This window comes from Mytilus edulis, chromosome 11, assembly GCF_963676685.1.
Source record: "Mytilus edulis chromosome 11, xbMytEdul2.2, whole genome shotgun sequence".
Classification (NCBI taxonomy): Eukaryota; Metazoa; Mollusca; class Bivalvia; order Mytilida; family Mytilidae; genus Mytilus; species Mytilus edulis.
In genome coordinates, this window is record NC_092354.1 from 80,332,232 (window position 1) to 80,360,225 (window position 27,994).

At 35.1% G+C, this 27,994-nt stretch overlaps 1 protein-coding gene across 1 annotated transcript; it reads right to left on the reverse strand.

Moving 5' to 3' along the window:
* Positions 1 to 17,980: 17,980 nt before the first annotated feature.
* On the reverse strand, positions 17,981 to 25,596 carry LOC139496381 (zinc finger protein 596-like). Its single transcript, XM_071284955.1, has 2 exons — positions 25,518 to 25,596; positions 17,981 to 20,146 (listed from the first exon to the last, which is right to left on the reverse strand). The coding sequence occupies exon 2, from the start codon at positions 20,107 to 20,109 to the stop codon at positions 19,378 to 19,380; it is 732 nt and encodes a 243-aa protein (XP_071141056.1). The 5' UTR covers positions 20,110 to 20,146; positions 25,518 to 25,596; the 3' UTR covers positions 17,981 to 19,377.
* Positions 25,597 to 27,994: the final 2,398 nt, after the last annotated feature.

Here is a 27,994-nt window from a genome sequence, read left to right on the forward strand (position 1 = left end):
GAGGACGACACAATACAACCATTAGTATGTCTAGGGATATCATCGAGGACGACACAATACAACCATTAGTATGTCTAGGGATATCATGGAGGACGAGACAATACAACCATTAGTATGTCTGGGGATATCATGAAGGACGACACAATACAACCATTAGTATGTCTGGGGATATCATGAAGGACGACACAATACAATCATTAGTATGTCTGGGGATATCATCGAGGACGACACAATACAACCATTAGTATGTCTTGGGATATCATGGAGGACGACATAATACAACCATTAGTATGTCTGGGGTTATCATAGAGGACGAGACAATACAACCATTAGTATGTCTGGGGATATCATGAAGGACGACACAATACAACCATTAGTATGTCTGGGGATATCATAGAGGACGACACAATACAACCATTAGTATGTCTGGGGATATCATCGAGGACGACACAATACAACCATTAGTATGTCTGGGGATATCATAGAGGACGACACAATACAACCATTAGTATGTCTGGGGATAACATAGAGGACGACACAATACAACCATTAGTATGTCTGGGGATATCATGAAGGACGACACAATACAACCATTAGTATGTCTGGGGATATCATAGAGGACGACACAATACAATCATTAGTATGTCTGGGGATATCATAGAGGACGACACAATACAACCATTAGTATGTCTGGGGATAACATAGAGGACGACACAATACAACCATTAGTATGTCTGGGGATATCATGAAGGACGACACAATACAACCATTAGTATGTCTGGGGTTATCATAGAGGACGAGACAATACAACCATTAGTATGTCTAGGGATGTTATAGAGGACGACACAATACAACCATTAGTATGTCTGAGTATATCATGGAGAACGAGACAATACAATCATTAGTATGTCTGGGGATATCATAGAGGACGACACAATACAACCATTAGTATGTCTGGGGATGTCATCGAGGACGACACAATACAACCATTAGTATGTCTAGGGATAGCATGGAGGACGAGACAATACAACCATTAGTATGTCTGGGGATGTCATAATGGACGACACAATACAACCATTAGTATGTCTGGGGATATCATGGAGGACGACATAATACAACCATTAGTATGTCTGGGGATATCATGAAGGACGACACAATACAACCATTAGTATGTCTAGGGATAACATAGAGGACGACACAATACAACCATTAGTATGTCTGGGGATATCATGGAGGACGACACAATACAACCATTAGTATGTCTGGGGATATCATGGAGGACGAGACAATACAACCATTAGTATGTCTTGGAATATCATGGAGGACGACACAATACAACCATTAGTATGTCTGGGGATATCATGAAGGACGACATAATACAACCATTAGTATGTCTGGGGATATCATAGAGGACGACACAATACAATCATTAGTATGTCTGGGGATATCATGGAGGACGACACAATACAACCATTAGTATGTCTTGGAATATCATGAAGGACGACACAATACAACCATTAGTATGTCTAGGGATATCATAGAGGACGACACAATACAACCATTAGTATGTCTGGGGGATATCATGAAGGACGTCACAATACAACCATTAGTATGTCTGGGGATATCATGGAGGACGACACAATACAACCATTAGTATGTCTGGGGATGTCATAGAGGACGACACAATACAACCATTAGTATGTCTGGGGATATCAAGGAGGACGACACAATACAACCATTAGTATGTCTGGGGATACCATGGAGGACGACACAATACAACCATTAGTATGTCTGGAGATATCATGGAGGACGATATAATACAATCATTAGTATGTCTGGGGATATCATGGAGGACGACACAATACAACATTAGTATGTCTGGGGATGTCATAGAGGACGTCACAATACAACCATTAGTATGTCTGGGGATATCATGGAGGACGACATAATACAACCATTAGTATGTCCAGGGATATCATGGAGGACGACACAATACAACCATTAGTATGTCTTGGAATATCATGGAGGACGAGACAATACAATCAATTGTATGTTTATGGATATCATGGAGAACGACACGGCAATACAACCATTAGTATGTCTGGGGATATCATGGAGGACTACACAATACAACCATTAACATGTCTAGGTATATCATCGAGGACGAGACAATACAACCATTAGTATGTCTGAGGATATCATGGAGATCTACACTTAGGAAATAACTGTAATATTTTATCTGTCTATGAAGAAATTCGGTGCATACTGAATAACGCGCGTAGCGGGTTATTTAACAGTGAGCACCACATTTTGTATGTTATTTCGAATAGACAGAAAATATATTACAGTCATTTCTTATAATGTAATCCTCAATTCCATTTAAAACCGTAGAAACCCATGAAAAAACGTTGATGACATCACGGTCACATGACCAAATTATGTCTATGGATGCAAAATAACGTCAGCCAATCAGAAGACGCGTTACATCCAAAATTAAATTATAATACAATCATCAGCATAACTAATGATATCATCGACGACGTCACAATACAATCATGAGCATGACATGGGAGTATCATCGAAAACGTCACAAAACAACCATTAGCATCTCATGTGGATATCATGGAGGACGACACTATACAACCATTAGGATGTCTGGGGATATCATCGAGGACGAGGCAATACAATTATTAGCGTGTCTGTAGATATAATCTAGGACGGGACAACATGTTTTTGGATATCATCGAGGACGAGACAATATGTCTGGGGATATCATCGAGGACGAGACAACATGTCTGGAGATATCATTGAGGACGAGACAACATGTCGGGAGATATCATTGAGGATCAGACAGCATGTCGGGAGATATCATTGAGGACGAGACAACATGTCTGGAGATATCATCGAGGACGAGACAACATGTCGGGAGATATCATTGAGGATCAGAGAGCATGTCGGGAGATATCATTTAGGACCAGACAGCATGTCGGGAAATATCATTTAGGACCAGACAGCATGTCGGGAAATATCATCGAGAACGAGACAAAATGTCTTGGGATATCATCGAGGACGAGACAACATGTCTGGAGATATCATCGAGGACGAGACAACATGTCGGGAGATATCATTGAGAATCAGAGAGCATGTCGGGAGATATCATTTTGGACCAGACAGCATGTCGGGAAATATCATCGAGAACGAGAAAACATGTCAGGAAATATCATTGCGACCAGACAACATGTCGGGAGATATCATCGAGGACGAGACAACATGTCTGGAGATATCATTGAGGAAAAGACAACATGTCGGAAAATATCATCGATGACGAGATAACACTAACGCAGAACCTTTCTACCAGTAATTGTGTTTCCTATAGAAGCGGAATGAAGCAGATATAAACACTATATAATTGCAAGCTACAGTACAATTGTAAAGTATAATAAAATAGGCAGGTCTCAAACTTGAGCAATGCGGATATTGGACTCTTGGTGTTTTTTTAGTTCTTATTTGTAACTATACGCTATAAAATGTATTTTTGGTTTTTATATGTGTCAGTAATACTTCTGAAACAATCAGAGATATGAAGTTTAGTTGCAATACCTACATCTATATATGATAAGAAAATAAATCCAAAGAATCTTTTGTTTAATTAAATTAAATGTCAACGTAGTTTATTCTAACAATTTTCACTGATACGTTATTTTGTTCTATTAAATATTCTCGCCTTTTTTCTTCAAATTTAAAATGAATTCTTTTACATTAACAGAACAATGGATGTCCTACCTTAACCTGAAAATCTGTTGGCTACATTGTATCAAATACGAGTTAAGCAGGAAATATGTTCCGTTATTGATGTTTTAATACTTGATTAGGTGTATAAGGAAGGGTTTTAAGTTATGCACACTGTTAGTTCGACGCCTTGACGAATATATTTATCTTATAATACATAGTTTATTTTGCTTTACTTTTGGAGTTTTAGTCTTTAAATGCAAGTGAATGATTTATATTGATAATAAATATTAAATATGCAAAAATTCACAATGCAATATGCACTATAAGTATATAAACATGTCAAAAATGTTAATTCCAAGGAAGTACAATTAATTACACGATGGTCTCCCACAGGACGTTGTTTTAAAACACTTAAAGTAATCGATTTCAAAAGCCAGGAAAAGTACTGAATATTTTATCTCTTCAACTTTGTACTTTGTAACTTTTTTTATCTGAGCGTTTGAACTTGTTTGTCTTTAGAACTACTTTGATCTGAGCGTCTTATGTAGACGAAACGAAAAAAATGTTGTGCATTGACAGGATAACATCATGGCAGAAACGAACACAATAACAATACATACAGCAGTTTTCTGTTTGAAAGCAAGGAAACACAATAACAAAGCGTTTAGGAGGCAACGATTGCTTTATGATTGTTTTCGTAATATAGCGATTATGATTGTTTTCGTAATAAAGCGATCAACATCTCAATAGTCCTAGGGTAGAACTAAAATAATATGTTGTAAAGACAAGAGTGCACACGCTGAAATATCTCGCCTTCTTTACTAATCACTGATAGTATGTTGATAGTCCTTAATATAAAGCTTTATTTCAATTAAAACATAACCTTTACATTAACCCAAAACAACTAAAAATTTACCACTGAACCATGAAAATGAGGTCAAGGTGAGATGAACCATGCCAGTCAAACATGTACAGCTAACAATTCTTCCATACAACAAATATGGAAAAAAATAGTTGACCTTAACCTGAAGTTTAAAAAAAGAGGACCAAAACACAAAAACTTAACACTGCGCAATGAACCATAAACCATGAAAATGAGGTCAAGGTCATTTTCAACATGAGCGACTTACATATAGATCATAAAATAGTTCCATACACTAAATATAGTTCACTTATTGCATATAGTACTGTGAAAGTACTTTTATTCGTGGGGTACCAATTTTCGTGGTTTTCGTGGATGACTTTATCCACGAATTTAAGTGTCCAACGAAATAAAACAACCATTGTCCAAATCAAGACATGGAAAGATCCCCATCGGTAGGTTTGACCACTGATATGATCTAGAGAATATATTGAATAACGCAAAATCTGAGAATACATTAATAGCAGTCACAGAACTACAACCGCATTCAGAATTATACCCATTTAATCTTTAATAACCTAAACTGTACAACTTTTAATCTTTTTATTCTCATAAAACATATTGTTGATCGACGAAAGTCAGATTTCCGGTATTGATATGCTAGTATGATAAAGTGTTCATTTTATATCCTCATAGTTTTCCTACATGTGGGAAATAATAATTTCAAATTGGGCTTGATTTTGATAAGAATTATTTGACAATTCAAGATACGTTTAAACCATTTATTTATGTTACTGTTTTCTTTAGGTGACATGTTTATGGCCTAATCAACACCTTTGATGGTCTTTAATCTGTTGATCACTTTAAATTTATCATAGGTTAATTAGTGTTATCACTACGATTTACACGGTCAATGTTTACTTTGCAATTTCCTTCAATCAAGACTATTTGTAACCTTCGTTTCTAAAGGCTTTAATTTTTCAATTATTTTTTTTATATTAGAAAACTAAAATCCACGAATTCAAAAACCCACGAACATGTTAATATTACTCAAACCACGAAAATTGATACCCACGAATTAAAGTACTTTCACAGTATTAGATAAAAAGACTCAACACTCAAAAACTTAACTTTGACCATTGAACCATGAAAATGAGGTCAAGGTCAGATGACATATACAAGCTAAACATGTACACCTTACAACCATTCCATACACTAACTATAGTAGACCTTTTGTATACAGAATATGAACAAGAGTGCAAACGTTGAAATGTCTCGCCTTTTTTACTAACCATTGATATTATGTTGATAGTCCTAAATATAAAGCTTTATTACAACTGTCACCCAAACTCAACATCAACCAAAAAAACTAAACATTGATCAATGAACCATGAAAATAAGGTCAAGGTCAGATAAACCATGCCAGGCAGACATGCAACAAATATAGTTGACCTTATAAATTTAGAAAAAAACAGACTTTACACTGTGCAATGAACCGTAAAAATGAGGTCAAGGTCAAATAAAATATGCACGACTGACAAAAAGATCATAAAATATTTTCATACACCAAATATAGTTGACCTATTGCATATAGCATTAGAAAAAATAGACCAAAGCTCAAAAACTTAACTTTGACCACTGTACCATGAAAATGAGGTAAAGGTCAGATGACACCTGTCAGCTAGACATTTACACCTTACAATCATTCCATACACCAAATATAGTAGACCTATTGCATATTGTATAAGTAAAAATCACCAAAACACAAAAACTTAACTATAACCACTGAACCATGAAAATGAGGTCAAGGTCATATGACACCTGTAATTTGGCCATGTACCCCTTACAAAACTTTCATACACCGAATATACTAGACCTATTGCTTAGTATCTGAGATATGGACTTGACCACCAAAACTTAACCTTATTCACTTATCCATGAAATGAGGTCGAGGTCATGTGAAAACTGTGACAGGCATGAGGACCTTGCAAGGTACGCACATACCAAATAGGTTATCCTATTACTTATGTTAAGAAAGAATTTAACATTAAAAAAAATGTTAACTTTTTCTTCAAGTAGTCACTGAACCATGACAATGAGGTCAAGGACACTGGACATGTGACTGACGGAACATATACAAAGTTTGTAACATGACGCATCTATATACATGAAGCATCCAGGTCTTCAACCTTCTAAAGTATAAAGCTTTTAAGAAGTAAGCTAACGCCGCCGCCGCCGTCACCGCCGGAATACTATCCATATGTCGAGCTTTCTGCAACAAAAGTTGCAGGCTCGACAAAAACAGATAAAAACTTAACTATAACAACTGAACCATCAAATGAGGTCAAGGTCAGATGACACCTGCCAGTTGGAAATGTACACCTTACAGTCCTTACATACACAGAATATACTAGACCTATTGCTTATAATATCTGAGATAGCTAGGTTGTTTTAAATGGGAAGCAGATTCATCCACCTTATTCCTTAATTAGCAAGTCGGATTTAGCCAAATTGGTCCACGGTGACATTAATTCCAATATTCAGAGTAAACTCGGTATTTTATAAAGCAAATTATATTCTGACCAAAATCATACAAGACTAACAAAGACCAGAGGCTCCTGACTTGGGACAGGCCCAAAAATGCGTCGGGGTTAAACAAATTTGTTGAACATAGTTCTATAAAAATGTGTTTAAATAATTCCCTGTATAACGTGGTGTTAGTTCTACATATCTACATATATACATGCAACTACAATTTTGTTGTATCTGTATTTGCGTATGTCATGTTTGTGGTATGCAAATAATTTTATGTCATAATTTCGTATAAACATGATCAATAGAATCTGGAAGTCTAGCCATACACAAATACGCAAATACGCGTATATATCCGTTTATTTGTAATTTTATAAATACAAATAAACAGCTGCGCCATGAGCGCATGATACGCCCGACTTCTGGTGTGGAAGTTTAATGCAATAATCATGAATGATTTAAGTGATATCAAGCCACTCTAGTTCAAACTTTTATCACGTGGTAGAATTCTCATTTACTTGTTATGAATATTAATCACTTCTTATTTTTACAATCATTAGTATGTCTGCGGATATCATGGAGGACGTCACAATACAACCATTAGTATGTCTGAGTATATCATGGAGGACTACACAATACAACCATTAGTATGTCTGAGTATATCATGGAGGATGACACAAAACAATCATTAACATGTCTGGGGATATCATGGAGGACAACACAATACAATCATCAGCATAACTAAGGATATCATCGACGACGTCACGATACAATCATGAGCCTGACATGGGGATATCATCGAGGACGTCACAATACAACCATTAGTATGTCTGGGGTTATCATCGAGGACGTCACAATACAACCATTAGTATGTCTGGGGTTATCATCGAGGACGTCACAATACAACCATTAGTATGTCTGGGGTTATCATCGAGGACGTCACAATACAACCATTAGTATGGCTGGGGATATCATGAAGGACGACACAATACAACCATTAGTATGTCTGGGGATATCATGGAGGACGACACAATACAACCATTAGTATGTCTGGAGATATCATAGAGGACGATACAATACAACCATTAGTATGTCTAGGGATGTTATAGAGGACGACACAATACAACCATTAGTATGTTTGGGGATATCATGAAGGACGACACAATACAACCATTAGTATGTCTGGAGATATCATAGAGGACGACACAATACAACCATTAGTATGTCTAGGGATGTTATAGAGGACGACACAATACAACCATTAGTATGTCTGGAGATATCATAGAGGACGACACAATACAACCATTAGTATGTCTGGGGATATCATGGAGGACGACACAATACAACCATTAGTATGTCTAGGGATGTTATAGAGGACGACACAATACAACCATTAGTATGTCTGGGGATATCATAAAGGACGACACAATACAACCATTAGTATGTCTGAGTATATCATGGAGGACGTCACAATACAACCATTAGTATGTCTGGGGATATCATGAAGGACGACACAATACAACCATTAGTATGTCTGGGGATATCATGAAGGACGACACAATACAACCATTAGTATGTCTGGGGATATCATGGAGGACGACACAATACAACCATTAGTATGTCTGGGGATATCATGGAGGACGAGACAATACAACCATTAGTATGTCTGGGGATATCATGAAGGACGACACAATACAACCATTAGTATGTCTGGGGATATCATGGAGGACGACACAATACAACCATTAGTATGTCTAGGGATGTTATAGAGGACGACACAATACAACCATTAGTATGTCTGGGGATATCACAAAGGACGACACAATACAACCATTAGTATGTCTTGGGATATCATAAAGGACTACACAATACAATCATTAGTATGTCTGGGGATATTATGGAGGATGACACTATACAACCATTAACATGTCTGGGGATATTATAGAGGACGACACAATACAACCATTAGTATGTCTGGGAATATCATGGAGGGCGAGACAATACAACCATTAGTATGTCTGGGGATATTATAGAAGACGACACAATACAACCATTAGTATGTCTAGGGATAGCATGGAGGACGACACAATACAACCATTAGTATGTCTGAGTATATCATGAAGGACGACACAATACAATCATTAGTATGTCTGGGGATATCATGAAGGACGACACAATACAACCATTAGTATGTCTGGGGATATCATCGAGGACGACACAATACAACCATTAGTATGTCTGGGGATATCATAAAGGACGACACAATACAACCATTAGTATGTCTGGGGATGTCATAGAGGACGAGACAATACAACCATTAGTATGTCTTGGGATATCATTGAAGACGACACAATACAATCATTAGTATGTCTGGGGATATCATAGAGGACGGCACAATACAATCATTAGTATGTCTAGGGATATCATCGAGGGCGAGACAATACAACCATTAGTTTGTCTGAGGATAGCATGACGGACTACACAATACAATCATCAACATATCTAATGATATCATCGAGGACGTCACAATACAACCATGAGCGTGACATGGGGATATCATGGAGGATGACACAATACAATCATTAGCATGTCTAGGAAAATCACCGAGCAAGACACAATACAACCACTAGTATGTCTGGGGATATCATAGAGGACGACACAATACAATCATAAGCATATTTTCTTAAGTGTAGTCCTCAATGATATCCTCATACATACTAATGGTTGTATTGTCTCGCCCTCGATGATATCCCTAGAAATACTTATGGTTGTATTGTGTCGTCATCCATGGTTTCCCCAGACATACTAATGGTTGTATTGTGTCGTCCTCTATAATATTCCCAGACATACTAATGATTGTATTGTGTCGTCCTCCATGATATCCCCAGACATACTAATGGTTGTATTGTGTTATCCTTCATGATATCCCAAGACAAACTGATGGTTGTATTGTTTCGTCCTCTATGACATCCCCAAACATTCTGATGGATATATTGTGTCGTCCTCTATGATATCTCCAGACATACGGATGGTTGTATTGTTTCGTCATCTATGACATCCCCAGACATACTAATAAATGTATTGTGTCGTCTTTTATGACATCCCCAAACATACTGATGGATATATTGTGTCGTCCTCTATGATATCCACTGATATGTTAATGATTGTATTTTGTCGTCCTTATGACATCCCCAGACATACTAATGGTTGTATTGTGTCGTCCTCTATGATATCCCCAGACATACTAATGGTTGTATTGTGTCGTCCTCCATGATATCCCCAGACATACTAATGATTGTATTGTGTCGTCCTTCATGATATCCACAGACATGTTAATGATTGTATTTTGTCGTCCTTATGATACCCCCAGACATACTAATGGTTGTATTGTGTCGTCCTCTATGATATCCCAAGACATACTAATGGTTGTATTGTGTCGTCCTCCATGATATCCCCAGACATACTAATGATTGTATTGTCTCGCCCTCCATAATATCCCCAGACATACTAATGGTTGTATTGTCTCGTCCTCTATGATACCCCCAGACATACTAATGGTTGTATTGTGTCGTCCTCTATGATATCCCCAGACATACTTATGGTTGTATTGTGTCGTCCTCCATGATATCCCCAGACATACTAATGGTTGTATTGTGTCGTCCTCCATGATATCCCCAGACATACTAATGGTTGTATTGTCTCGTCCTCTATGATACCCCCAGACATACTAATGGTTGTATTGTGTCGTCCTCTATGATATCCCCAGACATACTAATGGTTGTATTGTCTCGTCCTCTATGATACCCCCAGACATACTAATGGTTGTATTGTGTCGTCCTCTATGTTATCACAAGACATACTAATGGTTGTATTGTGTCATCCTCCATAATATCCCCAGACATACTAATGGTTGTATTGTGTCGTCCTCTATGATATCACAAGACATACTAATGGTTGTATTGTGTCGTCCTCCATGATATCCCCAGACATACTAATGGTTGTATTGTGTCGTCCTCTATAATATCCTGACATACTAATGGTTTTATTGTCTCGCCCTCCATGATATTCCCAGACATACTAATGGTTGTATGGTGTCGTCCTCTATAATATCCCCAGACATGTTAATGGTTGTATTGTGTCATCCGCCATAATATCCCCAGACATACTAATGATTGTATTGTGCAGTCCTTTTTGATATCCCAAGACATACTAATGATTGTATTGTGTCGTCCACTATGATATTCCCAGACATACTAATGGTTGTATTGTGTCGTCCTCTATGACATCCCCAGATATACTGATTGTTGTATTGTTTCGTCCTCTATAATATTCCCAGACATGTTAATGGTTGTATTGTGTCATCCGCCATAATATCCCCAGACATACTAATGATTGTATTGTGCAGTCCTTTATGATATCCCAAGACATACAAAGGATTGTATTGTGTCGTCCTCCATGATATCCCCAGACATACTAATGGTTGTATTGTGTCGTCCTCCATGATATCCCCAGACATACTTATGGTTGTATTGTGTCGTCCTCCATGATATCCCCAGACATACTAATGGTTGTATTGTGTAGTTCTCTATGATATCCCCAGACCTACTAATAGTTGTATTGTGTCGTCCTCTATGATATCCCCAGACATACTAATGGTTGTATTGTGTCGTTCTCTATGATATCCCCAGACATACTAATAGTTGTATTGTTTCGTCCTCCATGATATCCCCAGACATACTAATGATTGTATTGTGTCATCCTCTGTGATATCCCAAGACATACTAATGGTTGTATTGTGCCGTCCTTTATAATATCCCCAGACATACTAAGGATTGTATTGTGTCGTCCTCCATGATATCCCCAGACATACTAATGGCTGTATTGTGACGTCCTCCATAATATCCCCAGACATACTAATGATTGTATTGTGTCATCCGCCATAATATCCCCAGACATACTAATGATTGTATTGTGCAGTCCTTTATGATATCCCAAGACATACTAATGGTTGTATTGTGTCGTCCTCCATGATATCCCCAGACATACTAATGGTTGTATTGTGCCGTCCTCCATAATATCCCCAGACATACTAATGATTGTATTATGTCGTCCTCTATGCTATCCCCAGACATACTAATGGTTGTATTGTGTCGTCCTCTATAATATCCCCAGACATACTAATGATTGTATTGTGTCGTCCTCTATGATATCCCAACACATACTAATGGTTGTATTGTGTCGTCCTCCATGGTATCCCCAGACATACTAATGGTTGTGTATTGTGCCGTCCTCTGTGATATCCCCAGACATACTAATGGTTGTATTGTGTCGTCCTCCATGGTATCCCCAGACATACTAATGGTTGTATTGTGTCGTCCTCCATGATATTCCCATGTCATGCTCATGGTTGTATTGTGACGTCCTCGATGATATCATTAGGTATATGATGATTGTATTGTGTAGTCCGCCATGCTATCCTCAGACAAACTAATGGTTGTATTGTCTCGCCCTCGATTATATCCCTAGACATACTAATGGTTGTATTGTGTCTTCCTCAGTGATATCCCAAGACATACTAATGGTTGTATTGCCACGGTGTCATTCTCAGACATTATATTATAAATTCCATTTAAAACCGTAGAAAACCATGAAAAACGTTGATGACGTCACGGTCACATGACTAAATTATGTATATGAGCTAATAAAAAAAAACGTCAGTCAATCAGAAGACGCGTTACATCAAAAAAAAATTATAATACAATCATCAGCACAACTAAGGATATCATCGAGGACGTCACAGTACAACCATTAAAATGACATGGGGTATCATCGAGAACGTCACAATACAACTATTAGCATGACACGGGGATATCATGGAGGACGACACAATACAACCATTAGGATGTCTGGGAATATCATCGAGGACGAGGCAATACACTCATTAGTATGTCTGAAGATATAATCCAGGACGGGACATGTTTTGGGATATCATCGAGGACGAGACATGTCTTTGGATATTATTGAGGACGAGACAACATGTCTGGGGATATCATTGAGGACGAGACAACATGTCGGGAGATATCATTGAGGACGATAAAACATGTCGGGAGACATCATTGAGGACGAAAAAACATGTCGGGAGATATCATCGAGGACGAGACAACATGTCTGGGGATACCATCGAGGACGAGACAACATGTCTGGGGATTTCATCGAGGTCGGGACAACATGTCTGGGGAAATCATTGAAGACGAGACAACATGTCGGGAGATATCATTAAGGACTAGCGAACATGTCGGGCGATATCATTGAGGACCAGAGAGCATGTCGGGAGATATCATTGAGGACCAGACAGCATGTCGGGAGATATCATTGAGGACCAGACAGCATGTCGGGAGATATCATTGAGGACCAGAGAGCATGTCGGGAGATATCATTGAGGACCAGACAGCATGTCGGGCGATATCATTGAGGACCAGAGAGCATGTCGGGAGATATCATTTAGGACCAGACAGCATGTCGAGAAATATCATCAGGACGAGACAACATGTCAGGAAATATCATTGAGACCAGACAACATGTCGGGAAATATCATCGAGGACGAGACAACATGTCTGGAGATTTCATTGAGGAAAAGACAACATGTCGGGAAATATCATCGATGACGAGATAACACTAACGCAGAACCTTTCTACTAGTAATTGTTTTTTTCCCTCTAGAAGCGGAATGAAGCAGATATAAACACTATATAATTGCAAGCTATAGTACAATTGTAAGTATAATAAAATAGACAGGTCTCAAACTTCAGCAATGAGGATATTGGACTCTTGGTGTTTTTTTAGTTCTTATTTGTTACTATATGCTATAAAATGCATTTTTGGTTTTTATATGTGTCAGTAATACTTCTGAAACAATCAGAGATATGAAGTTTAGTTGCAATACCTACATGTATATGATAAGAAAATAAATCGAAAGAATCTTTTTTTTTTAATTTTGTTTAATTAAATTAAATGTCAACAATTTATTCTAACAATTTTAACTGATACGTTATTTTGTTCTATTAAAAATTCTCGGCTTTTTTTCTTCAAATTTAAAACGAATTCCTTTACATTAACAGAACAATGGATGTTCTACCTCAACCTGAAAATCTGTTGGCTTCATTGTATCAAATACGAGCTAAGCAGGACAAGTGTTCACTTATCGATGTTTTAATACTTGATTAGGTGTATACGGAAGGATTTAAAGTTATGCACACTGTTAGTTCGACGCCTCAACGAATATATTTCTGATATAATACATAGTTTAATGACTTTAAAATATTAGATATGCAAAAATTCACAATGCAATATGTACTATAAGTATATAAACATGTCAAAAATGTTAATTGCAAGGAAGTACAATTAATTACACGATGGTCTCCCACAGGACGTTGTTTTAAATCAAAACTTATGATCTTAACGAAATCGATTTCAAAAGCCAGGAAAAGTACTGAATATTTTATCTCTTCAACTTTGTACTTGTTTGATTTGTAACTTTTTTTATCTGAGCGTATGAACTTGTTAGTCTTTTTCACTACTTTGATCTGAGCGTCTTGTGTAGACGAAACGAAAAAATGTTCATTAACAAGATAACATCATGGCAGAAACGAACACAATAAAAATACATACAGCAGTTTTCTGTTTGAAAGCAAGAAAACACAATAACAAAGCTTTTAGGAGGCAACGATTGCTTTATGATTGTGTTCGTAATATAGCGGTTATGATTGTTTTCGTAATAAAGCGATCAACATCTAAATAGTTATAGGTTAGAAATAAAATAATTTGTTGTAAAGATAAGAGTGCACACGCTGAAATGTCTCGCCTTCTTTACTAATCACTGATAGTATGTTGATAGTCCTTAATACAAAGCTTTATTTCAATTAACTCATAACCTTTATACATTAACCCAAAAAACTTTTACCACTGAACCATGAAAATGAGGTCAAGGTGAGATGAACCATGCCAGTCAAACATGTACAGCTAACAATTCTTCCATACAACAAATATGGAAAAAAATAGTTGACCTTAACCTGAAGTTTAAAAAAGAGGACCAAAACACAAAAACTTAACACTGAGCAATGAACCATAAACCATGAAAATGAGGTCAAGGTCATTTTCAACATGAGCGACTTACATATAGATCATAAAATATTTCCATACACCAAATCTAGTTGAATTATTGCATATAGTGTTAGATAAATATACCAACACTCAAAAACTTAACTTTGACCATTGAACCATGAAAATGAGGTCAAGTTCAGATGACATATACATGTACAAGCTAAACATGTACACCTTACAATCATTCCATACACCAACTATAGTACCTATTGCATACAGAATATGAACAAGAGTGTACACGCTGAAATGTCTCGCCTTTTTTACTAATCATTGATATTATGTTGATAGTCCTAAATATAAAGCTTTATTACAACTGTCACACAAACTCAACATTAACCAAGAAAACTAAACATTGATCAATGAACCATGAAAATAAGGTCAAGGTCAGATAAACCATGCCAGGCAGACATGTACAGCTAACAATTCTTCCATACAACAAATATAGTTGACCTATTGCTTATAAATTTAGAAAAACAGACCAAACACAAATACTTAACACTGTACAATGAACCGTAAAAATGAGGTCAAGGTCAAATAAAACCTGCACGACTGACAAATAGATCATAAAATATTGTCATACACCAAATATAGTTGACCTATTGCATATAGCAATAGAAAAAATAGACCAAAGCTCAAAAACTTAACTTTGACCACTGTACCATGAAAATGAGGTAAAGGTCAGATGACACCTGTCAGCTAAACATTTACACCTTACAATCATTCCATACACCAAATATAGTAGACCTATTGCATATAGTATAAGTAAAAATCACCAAAACACAAAAACTTAACTATAACCACTGAACCATGATACGCATGTTCATTGTTACTACTCGATCCGTATCCATATCCTCTCTGTTTTGTTTGAATTATATGGGTCCGGGTATTTTAAATAGTTCTATAAAAATTTGTTTAAATAATTCCCTGTATAACGTGGTCCTAGTTCTGCATATAAACATGCAACTACAATTTTGTTGTATCTGTATTTGCGTATGTCATGTATGTGGTATGCAAATAATTTTATGTCATAATTCCGTATAAACATGATCAATAGAATCTGGAAGTCTAGCCATACACAAATACGCGTATATATATATCCGTTTATTTGTAATTTTATAAATACAAATAAACAGTTGGCCATGAGCGCATGATACGCCCGACTTCTGGTGTGGAGTTTAATGCAATAATCATAAATAGTTTCCGAGAAAGTTTTTAGCAATAACCATATATTGTTTTTCAGATACGGCGGGACATGTGAACCCCCCCCCCCCCCTCCTCTTTTTGTTTTTTACAAAAAACTAAATAACACTAAAATAAAATTTTGAATCAAAACCAAAAATTATACAAATCTTTAGATTAATATAACAAAGAAGTGTGTAAAGTTTAAAGCAATAATCATAAATTGTTTTTGAGGTACGGCGCGACATGTAAAAAAAACCTCCCCCTTTTTTACAAAATACTCAATAACTCAAAAACAGAATTTTGAATCATCACCAAAAAGTATACATATCTTAAGATTGATATTACAAATAAGTGTATTAAGTTTAAAGCAATAACCATAAGTAATTTTGGAGATACGGCGCGACATGTAAAAAAAAGAAATTTTTAATCATCACCAAAAAGTATACAGATCTTAAGATTAATACAACTAAGAAGTGTGTAAACAATAATCAAGAATCGTTTTTGAGAAACAGTGCGACATGTGAAAAAACACCACCCTGTTTTAGTTACAAAGTGCTGTAACTCAAAAAGTTTTAATGTTATTTTCACCAAAAAGTATGTACAGATCATTTGACCATCATAAGAAACAACCATATTAAGTTTCATGAAATTTGGATAAGTCGTTCTCAAGTTACGGTGCGACATGTTTACGCCAGATGGACGGACACCGGACATTTGTATACCATAATATGTCCCGTCAAAATTTTGACGGGCGTATAAAAAGTGCAAACATACATAAACAAATAACAAATCTCTATACAAAAATAGTAATTGTGTATATATACATGTACATGTATTTCGAGTTAAATGTATATATAAACATGATAAAGTATTCGAACTATCTAGGTAATCCATACGAAATTTATTATATATGTTATACACACATGTAACATTTACGTTATACACACATCTAACATATACATTATAAATCACATGTAACATAAACATGATACATGTAAATGGTATAAACACATGTAACATGTACGTTATACACACATGTAACATATACAGTATACACACATGTATACATGTAATATATATATGAGACAAAATCTGAAAAAGTATAATTTCCATGTCTTTCACCAGCACACCAGCAATTATTTTTTTTTATCTCTTTGGAAAATTTTAAGTTTCAGTACTAACTAGAGTATATAATGCACCAACTGCAATCAATTAAACATTCTTTTTGATATTTCTTCTAGCAAAATATTATAATTTAAATGGTCACCCCCCCCCCCCCCCCCCAAAAAAAAAATAAAATAAATCATGTTGTCCCCTGTAATTTTCTGAAAATGAAATCATTCAATGAATATCTATATTAAGTAAACAGCCTTCCGATTTTCACAAATCTGATAGCTTATATAAAAAACTTCTCCATTACTTGTCTGCTTTGTTATAACTAAAGCATGTAAGAAAATTTTGCATTTTTTAGGGTCTTTTAAATGTTGCCCAAGGGATAATTTCCCCCTGTTACCGCTGGTTTTTTTCCACCTGTGGACACCTTTGAAAGACCAAAAATTTATTTCATGTAATGCAATGTGAAGAGCATCATTTCCTGAATGTATGACTCAATATGTTTAGGTGAATAGCAGCCAGTTTGAAAATCTGAACTCCCCAAAGATCAGATTTTGGTGAAAAATAATTTTGTTGTTCTCTCCTGTTATAGCCTTTTTGTGTACCTTCAGAGAATATTTCATTGTCAGCACTATAACAGTACATATGTTTTTATAGTATCTTATCAAATTGATGTGTAAATGGAAGTAAACTTCTACACAATTCTAGTAAATGAACAAAAAGTACTGCGTAATTCCTTTCTGTTACGTTCTGTCATGTTACCTGATAAAAAGTAACAGCATAACCATAATCAGTAACAGGAAGGATGTTCAAGACAATTTCATTGATGAATCAAAAAATTAATCTACTAAATGCCATCCATTTCATTTAATATAAGTTATCATCACCATATTAAATAAATTTCAGAATAATATACAGTACCCGGTATATTAAATGAAAAAATAGTTGTTTTGCTTTTGATAACAGCAGAGAACATTGTGCAATTCTAGTATAGTAGACAGAAAGGAATTTATTTTAGAATTTTGTATTACCTAGACAGATTTTTCATCTTGCAAATACAGTTTTAAAGGATAAATGACAAGGTATGCTGTTATCTTCCAATTGTTTCTTAAACTATAAAATAAAGCATTTTTCTGAAAAAAAATCCTTCCTGTTACCAACTCGGTCCTGTTACCGTTGTCCTGCTACTCACAATTCGTTCATGTTACCCACATATCTAACTATATTTTAGTATATTTCTAAACCTTTGTATTGCAAATGCTTAAAAATCAATAATTGACATTTGATAAACTACACAACTGAACTATTGCAGGATATATAGTAAACCACAAATAGTGTCTTAAACTTATTCCTTATTCCCATTAGAAACCTTTTAAAATTGATTCACTTTGCAAACAGGAAAGAACTGGATTTTTTTGTACCATTTTTAAAATTGCTAGTGTTACCACATTTAACAATTGTTTGAATTACAGATAACAGTTCCTAGATCCTTAATGTGTGTTCTTCGATTTGTGCTATAAAAATACTGCGTCTAAAGACATTTTTTTTTTCTTATTGCCAAAAATTAGACTTTTACAGATATTGTCTCATATATACATTATAACATAGACCTATCTCTTCATTGCATTTCTTTTATAAAAAACTTTTAAGCATGAACATAATATTTATCATGTTAGTCACAGTATGTGTTCTCTGCAAGTCTTAAAATGGTTACCTTCCAACATATATGTTATTTTGCGCAAAAATTATATTTGCCTTGATTTGACTAGAATGCTTTCTCATGCATCTATGTAAATATCACTCACACTGAACCTCAACGACAAACATCTCAGTATGCTCATTGTGAGCTTCATCTGCTTTATCCTCCGTATTTACATGATGTGTTCTCATGTGTCTCTTTAAATTACTGAGTCGACTAAACGCTTTGCCACATTCACAACAGTCGTAAGGTTTATCGCCTGTATGTATACTCATGTGTCTCCCTAAATCATAATGCTGTCTAAACCGTTTACCACATACATCACAGTCGTGAGTTCTATCATCTGTATGTGTTCTCATATGTCTCTTTAAATTACTAAGGTGACTAATAACTTTACCACATACATCACATTCCTGAGATTTATCCACTGTATGTGTTCTCATGTGTCTCTGCAAACTACTAAGGTGACTAAATCCTTTACCACATTCACCACAGTCATAAGGTGTATCCCCTGTATGTGTTCTAATGTGTCTCTGTAAATTACCAATGCGACTAAACCCTTTACCACATACATCACAGTCATACGGTTTCTCCCCTGTGTGTGTTCGCATGTGATTCTGTAAACTACTGGCATAAATAAATCGTTTACCACATACATAGCAGTCATAAGATTTATCTCCTTCATGTGTTCTAATGTGATTTTGCAAATTACCAGTCTGTTTACACAGCATGCCACACAAATCATAGTCATGAGACTTATGACCAGCCTCTGTACCTATGTATCTCTCTTCAGTCCCATTGATTGTGACTAAATCCTCTAGCCCATACATCCTAAATAAGGTCTATCTGCAGGGTTCTTGTGCCACTCTATAAAAAACAAAACAAAAGTTAAGACTAAAACCTTTTGCTAGCTCGGGTCCTTGTCAATATTCATGATATTATAACTAGTGTTGTCAACGGTTAACCGGTTAACCGTTTTAACGACCGAATACCGAATACCAAAAACGCTAACCGGACTTTTTTTTCAATTTTGATACATTTGATATAAATTTGTATTGAAATCATTAAATAGCTATGTTTACTTTGAAAATTGTCGTCGTGTTAATTAATTTGATAGATCAATTATCCAGTATATTGATTGCTATTGTTACTCCAAAAATATTTATAATATTAATTAGAACTTGTCTCTCCGCTCGGGGCAAGATCTTAAGGAAACATAATTAGTATACATGTTTTTTTAAACAATTTCTTTAAATCAGTAATACGGTTAAATTTTATGATTTACTTCATTAATTCATTTTTGTTCTTATATTGTGTAGACCTACATCTAAATGTGCAATCTCCGTCGTGCAAGGCTTTGTCATACTTTAAACGAAATGCTTACTCAAAAATTGTGCAATGCAAAACAATGTGAATGTGATCAATGTATACTTGATAGTAAAAGTAACAGGCTTAATCATTTCAAATTGAAACAACTCCACATTAATTTCGAATACAACAAGAGAAAATGAAAGAATCATCAGTTTCAGACATATTAAATTCTGCGAGATCAAGAAGGGTTTTTTGTATTTTTCAATCTGAACTTAGTACAAATGCCGTGATTGATATGGTGTATTTGATTATTAAAAGTCAAACTTCGCCAGGAATCTTCACAGACAAGCCTTATAATACCAAAGGACAAACTTCAATTCATCGTATTATGAAAACGTAAATGTATGACTTGGATGGAAGGTTTTCACATTGACACTCATACCACATCTTCTTATATCTATGTGTAGGGTACTATAGATAAGTTTTTCAATCACCAACTTAAACTACCGGTTAACCGGTCGAACGATTATCCGAGTAACCGGTTAGGCAAAAGTGAACGATTTGACAACACTAATTATAACATACATGTATATATTTACAAAAAATGTTTGTTGTGATACAGTACACTGTTTTGGTGAAATGTACTGTTTTTTTCAAATAATCTGGCCTCTAATTTGATAAAAGAAATAATCAGCAAAAATGACATGTATTGTGACAAAGACGACTACAACTTGATACCAATATACCACTGCAAAAAATTGTTGCGGTCATATAAAAAGATCATTGATAACAGTCATTCAGGGGTACTACTTATACAAGTAAAAATAAATATGCAACACGTAAGTTCATTTGTAGGATATGTGTACAAGTGAATTTTATTTACTTGTATAGATAAAACAAAAATTGGCTTAGTTATGTCCCTTAGACATTTTTTACTTCTATAAGAAAAAAAGTCATCCTATCTTCTTTTCTTGAATTCTTAGGATTTCTTTGATCTAATAGAATTCTAAATTGTCTGCCCTTTGAAGATGTGTTTACTTATCATTTAAGCGTTATTTCATGGCCAACGAAAATCCAACTTGTCCGTTATCTTCAGAACACTGCTCATTTACAAGCCCCCAAAGAGCAATTTTTGAAGGCCTTGCGCAAACACTTAAGGTCTTTGTGCAATCAGTTTTTTATTGTTGAATTAATGAGTAAAACTTTGAACTCTAATAAAAAATTATGAGCTAACCTGGGAAAATTCATTAAAGGCATGATTTTACATCTCAAAACTTGAAAAATTTTGTGGGATTGTAAGAAAAATTTACTTATAGTTATACATTTGTTATACAAGTGAATTTTTGAGAAAATTAAGGGGAGATTATTCAAACATTATAATTAACTTACATACATGTGTATAGTGTTTATTACTTCTTTAAGTAAATAAAATTACTTGTACAAGTACTTGTATTACCCCCGACTGACAGTGTAGGATGTGAAATCCAATGCCTAGTGTTACATGTAAGAGAGTGCCACACTCTTTGTACATAAAGAACACTTGCAACAACTTTTTGAGGGGTTCATAGGTACCTAGCCTGTTGCGAGGCCAAATTTCTGTCCCTATCCAATTTTACCCTCATTTTCCAGTGGTAGTCCGAATTCCTTTGACCATCATCTTGGATGGCCTCTATTATTAGATCTACCTATTGTATTTATTGTTGACATGTTCTCGTCCTGAACATGCATGCAATATTTGCCGCTGGACATTTACTCAGCAATCAAACAATCAATCAATCCACACACTAATTGTAGTGTACTAGTACCTCACTTTCAAGATCTATGGGCAAACGAACAGACAAGACAGAACACACTTGGTTAATCCTATTTAACATCCCCCCCCCCCAAAAACCCACCACCACCTAAAACTTTTGATAATTATATATCCATTCAACACTCTGGATTTATAATTGCTACTTCTACTGTTGCACCTAAAATATTCTTACATGTATATCTTCATATCTTCATATATATATAGGTTAAAATGAAAATCAAGTGTTTTTATATGTTATACAAATGTTATATATGTTATACAAATGTTATATATGTTATTCACTGATGCTATTATATTTGTAGATATAAATTCAATAAGGCAGCAACCATTTGATTTTCTGGGGGGGGGGGGGGGGGCTATGGTTTTTTTTGGAAAAAAAAGTTTGTTTCCAGTTTTTGGAGAAAAAAATAATTTGTTTTTGATTCTGAGAAAAAAAAATTGTTTGTTTTACCCTCAGCTGCCACTATATGTAATGCTAAAATTGAAAGAAAAAAATTGTTTTTGACTTGTCGTGAAAAAAATAGATTGTTTTTCGCCGCAGATAAAAAAAAATTTGTCCAGAAAAAAAAACCATAGCCCCCCCCCAGAAAATCAAATGGTTGCTGCCTAAGCTGTATTGCTTCTGAATAAATGACTATTATTATTATGTATGATGAATAGATTTATGTAAATTAATAATGTGTTTCATTGATCATGTACATACATGAATATATAATCTATTTTATTTATGATCGGTAATGCTAAGAACCTATACATTGTATGTTCTTATTTTGTTTCTTTCTGTTTTTCTCATTTGTTTGTAATGTTGTAATGCCTTTTATATTCCTATCTAATTAATCTTAAACATGTTAAAGCGGGACAAACACAGATGAACGGCAAACGAACAGACGGACTCACAGACAATAAAACATAATGCCCATAAATGGGACAAAAAAATATTCAAAAACTAATCAGAATTGTTTCAACAAAAGCATATAATGGACTTTGTAATAATAAACATAATAAAATCCGATTTGAACTCTTTTTTTTCAGTCGACAGGGCTCACACTACTTCAGAATTATAGGGAGAAGTGACTTCTCTTTTTGAAACTGATAGGGAGAAGTGGTGAGATTTGAAAGAGAAGTGCTCATTCGTGAGGTGCGCTACAATGTTTGGATTTTACAATAATATAAAGGGCCATGAAAATAATGTTCTTTTTATATTGTTTAATTCATATCTGAGTAAAAAAAATACAATTAAAGTAACATTTGAAATTAAAAGTTGTTTAAGTTTTACTAAGGTTCTTGTGAGAAACTTATTCAAACTAAATACCTAGCACTAAAAAAAAAATTATTTTAAAAAATGTAAAGAAATTATAATATATCATTATTACAATTTAATTAAAAATTATCTTGTGTATGAAATTCAGTGTTTCTCATAAAAAAATATAAAAGTTATTAAGCTGGGCCATAATATATTGAAATTAGTATGATAGTCTCAGAGTTAAGCAACTTTAATCAATAGTTTGAAACAATCCATAAAAAATATAGGGAATTATATACACCAATCAATTAGATGTAACCAAAAGTCTCTTAATATGTGTGGAATGCGTAATTTTTCCCTTTGGGATCAATATTCTTCTGTCAGCTGTTCCGTCCGTGCATCCGTAGTAATTATTGTAAAAGTACGGATTTCGGTCATAGCTGGTCCGGTTCAGATCCGTAGTTTAGAAATCGGTCAATGGCGGACGAATGCAAGAAAATTTTCAAAAATAAACGATGTTTGACAAGTTATTTGAAAAGGAACATGACGTTTTTAATGCAATAAATGAATTAAACATTTACTGGAGGCAACTTTTATCACGTTTAAATGAAGTAACAAACTTATTTTGCCGCCGAAATTTAGGTTGATGTACGTTTTCGAGTAACACAAGCACCGGAACTTGCGAAAATGCATGAAGTGATAAAAAGTTGTATTTTTATCAAATAACCTGCTACACACTGCGAATACAATGCTTCAACCTCTTTTCTAAAGATAATGAATCGTTTATGTCTCAATTTCTTTAATTATCAATAAAAAAAAATTGATATTTCATCAACTTGGTTAAAATTGAAAATGTCCGATGACGGAAGCGAATGAAAGCGAGTATCGTCAAGAACAGGGCGACTTGATTTTGCTTTTGGGGGTCGGGGAAAGCGAAGTGACGGTCGGGAAGGCAACTTCTTTGCCCAAGTCGCCTGGTAGCGTGAGCCCTGGTCGAAATTTTGACACTTCAAATCTTAAACATGTACATCAATGTATGTTCAAATCTCTGTCCCTTTTTTTGTTACCTATCATTGCTTATTGCGATAATTTCTAGGATTATTTCAAATCATATTTCTGATCCAATGCGATTAAATTATAAAACTGGAGGCCTGTAAGTCATTGTAAGTGAAGTGTGCTAAAGTCAATTTGGCTATGCGTACACGCATGCATGTACTTGTGTACGCCAGACACTGCCAATTTAATTCCTCACCACTTTTTCCAAATATCAATGAATATCATGAATATCGTAGAAATGTCAACGTATATTTGTTCAGCCTAACAGAAGTTCCACTGTAAACTTTGTTATACACAGTGTCATAGTATATATCTATTCCTGGTGGAACCAAATTCTACATGTATACCATTTATTCCATCATGTCCATTATGAAGATGATGAACATGTAGAGTAATATTTATTCCAGAATATTTTTTCCTTTTGTAGTCCGATTACAATCAAACCTCTCAGCGCTCTCACGTGACATATCAGAAACGGGCGCTGATAGGTTTGATTTTAATCAGACTGTTCCCAGTATTGGGGGTCTCATTGGGGGTTCCAATCCTGGATCCTGCTTACTGTTTTTTCAGATTCCTGTATCCCGCTTACACTATGTACGTAAGCATTTCTCATTTTTTTTTGTCATTTCCCGGGTCCCACAAGACCTCATTTCCCGTTTTCACGCCACAATAATTTGACTTTCACATGTCACGCTTACAAAAAAATCGGCAATCACGTGTCACGCTTAGACCCCAATGAGACCCACAGTATTGAGGTTATTTGGCCATACAGTTTGTGACAAATAAGATAAATCGCTGTATACTGATAAACTTACATAATGACAATGTTACTGTTCCATTGTTCTCTGCAAGGATAAAATAAACAAGGATAAAACAAGTCAAGGGAAAGAAACCAGAATAAATTACAAAGAAAGCGAAATTCGCTCCACTACAAAATCGCCCCCACACCGAATCGCCCTACAGTTCCACCAACTCGACCCACTTATGAAAAAATCTCAACTCGCACAGATACGATGGTTATAATGATAACATCTAACAGAAAGGCTGATAATTACCACTTCCTGAAAAGTAGCAAAAAAATCAAGAAGTATGTTCATCGTTTTCGTCAGTTTTGATTGAATTGGTGTTAATTTACTCTATCACACGGCTGAGCGGGTGACAATTTTTTTTAATGTTACTCTCTCGTCCGGACCAATCAAAAATCGACAATATTGATTTTACATCTAGTAATGCAAACAAGGCTTAAGTTCTACGTTTTGTCTCAGATGGCCCGAGACCACAATTAATTTCTCTATCATTTCTTTATAACGTTTTGTCGCATTTAAAAAATTTTAACTGTTGTTTTTGTCTAATTTTTTGTGTGTGTAATGTACAGTACAAGTCCAAAGATATATGCAATTTTCAGAAAAATTGCATCATTACATCATACAAATTTGGCCAATACACATCCCTACCCCTATAGGCAAGTCAAGAGATGTTCCGAAAAGTGTAAATATAACCTTTTTGCACCTGGCCTAATCACTCTTTCCTTATTGAAATCAGTTAAAATAAAACATCCAAAAGTTTATTTCAGCTCTCTTCTTTCATTTCCACCCCAGAAAAGCTAAGAAATGAATGAGAAAGGGAAAGAAAAAAAATAAAGAAGAAATACACTATAACTAAAGGGAACTATATTCGTTGAACAACGAAAAGAAGGGTCATTAATTGTGGTCTTGGGCCAGATTGTATTATTTGACTGTCAAAATAAAAATGAAAACATCTTGCTTTTTTTTTTCTTTCTAATACATGTAACGTTGTAATGTACGTGACGTCATAGAAAATACTTTTAAAATAAAATAAATCTGTAAAAAACAATAATGATAGGACATTCAGTATAATAAATTGAATAACACATAGCTGGGAAGGTGATAGAGCAGAATGATTTGTACCCCTTGAAAAAGCATTGCCAACTTTAGCTTCGCCGCGGTTGACAATGTTTTCTCGGGTAACTGGCCAATCTGCTCTTTCATCCTCTCAGCTATGCGTAACTTTTATTTTTATAGAGTCAAGCGTTTCTCAGATTGTTTAGGACGCCCATGCATACACTTAATATGTTAGATTTGTATTGATTGGTACGTCTTAAGCGTAGGAAACATAATTTATTTCTCATTTGTAGTTGACTTTGAACTAACATTAAGTAACTGCTTAGTGTCGATTTTTTACTTTTATGTTAGTCTATTTGTGCTTTACTGAGTTTTTTCTGATCTAAACAATGAGTTCTTCTGTTGTGCTGTACCACCAATATTGTTGATAGCTATTTCAGGGACTGGATTAATCGGTCGACAATAATCTAGGGCGGTATTTTATTTTTTTTTATTAATATATGGTGTGATTACTTGGATACCCCATAAGGGGTCTCATTTAAACCCCATCCATATTCTCTTGTGTGTGACTGTAAATTATGTCCGGAATCTAATTCAGTTTCAGAGGCGCCCGGCAAAATGGTCTTAATAAGTTTATCTACAGCGGTCTGTAGACTGTCAACACGGAGGTAGTAAGTTTTAACATCGCTCATTGCAAGTACATTTCCCTCCGATCCTATTTCAATTGAGGATTTTTGCTCCGTGTTCATGGCCTCACTGTGACTTTGGGACGAACAACACCAATACATGCTATGTTCCTTTGTTTTTAGTATATTCATTGTGCACATACTGTTTTTGTGTCAAGTGTTTATAATAGACACCCACATTCTGTCGTTTCTTTTATGTTAATTTGCCATATTTCCCACAAAAAGTTTGTGATTCTCTCCAAGTACTAAATGGCTTCCTCCACCAATATGTAGCCAAGAGTGACGAACTGGCTTTAAAAACAACATTCAATCAATTAAACATTCTCTAAACCAAAGTGCTTGTGGGCATTGATAGTATATGTTGCTATTAATTGGTATTTGCCATGTGAACATTTTTGTATTAGGAGTTATCTTTCCCAGACAACAATTGACACAATTTGTAGTTGAATCTGTTTGGAGTTTAATAGTCTTTTATGCATGTGCCTGTCACAAGTCAGGAGCTTGTAATTCAGTGTTTGTCGTTTGTTTATGTGTTACATATTTGTTTTTCGTTCATTTTTTTTTTACATGAACAAGTGTGGACACATATGAGTGTGGATAGTATGTTTGGATGTTTGACAGTGTCTTATGACAAAAGGGAGTTCTATGTTTTCCTATATGGTGTTAATAACTGTGTTGCACGATGACAACCAACCAGCTGAGCATTAGGAGTATTGTTTATTTGATATTTAGTTTTTATGTTCA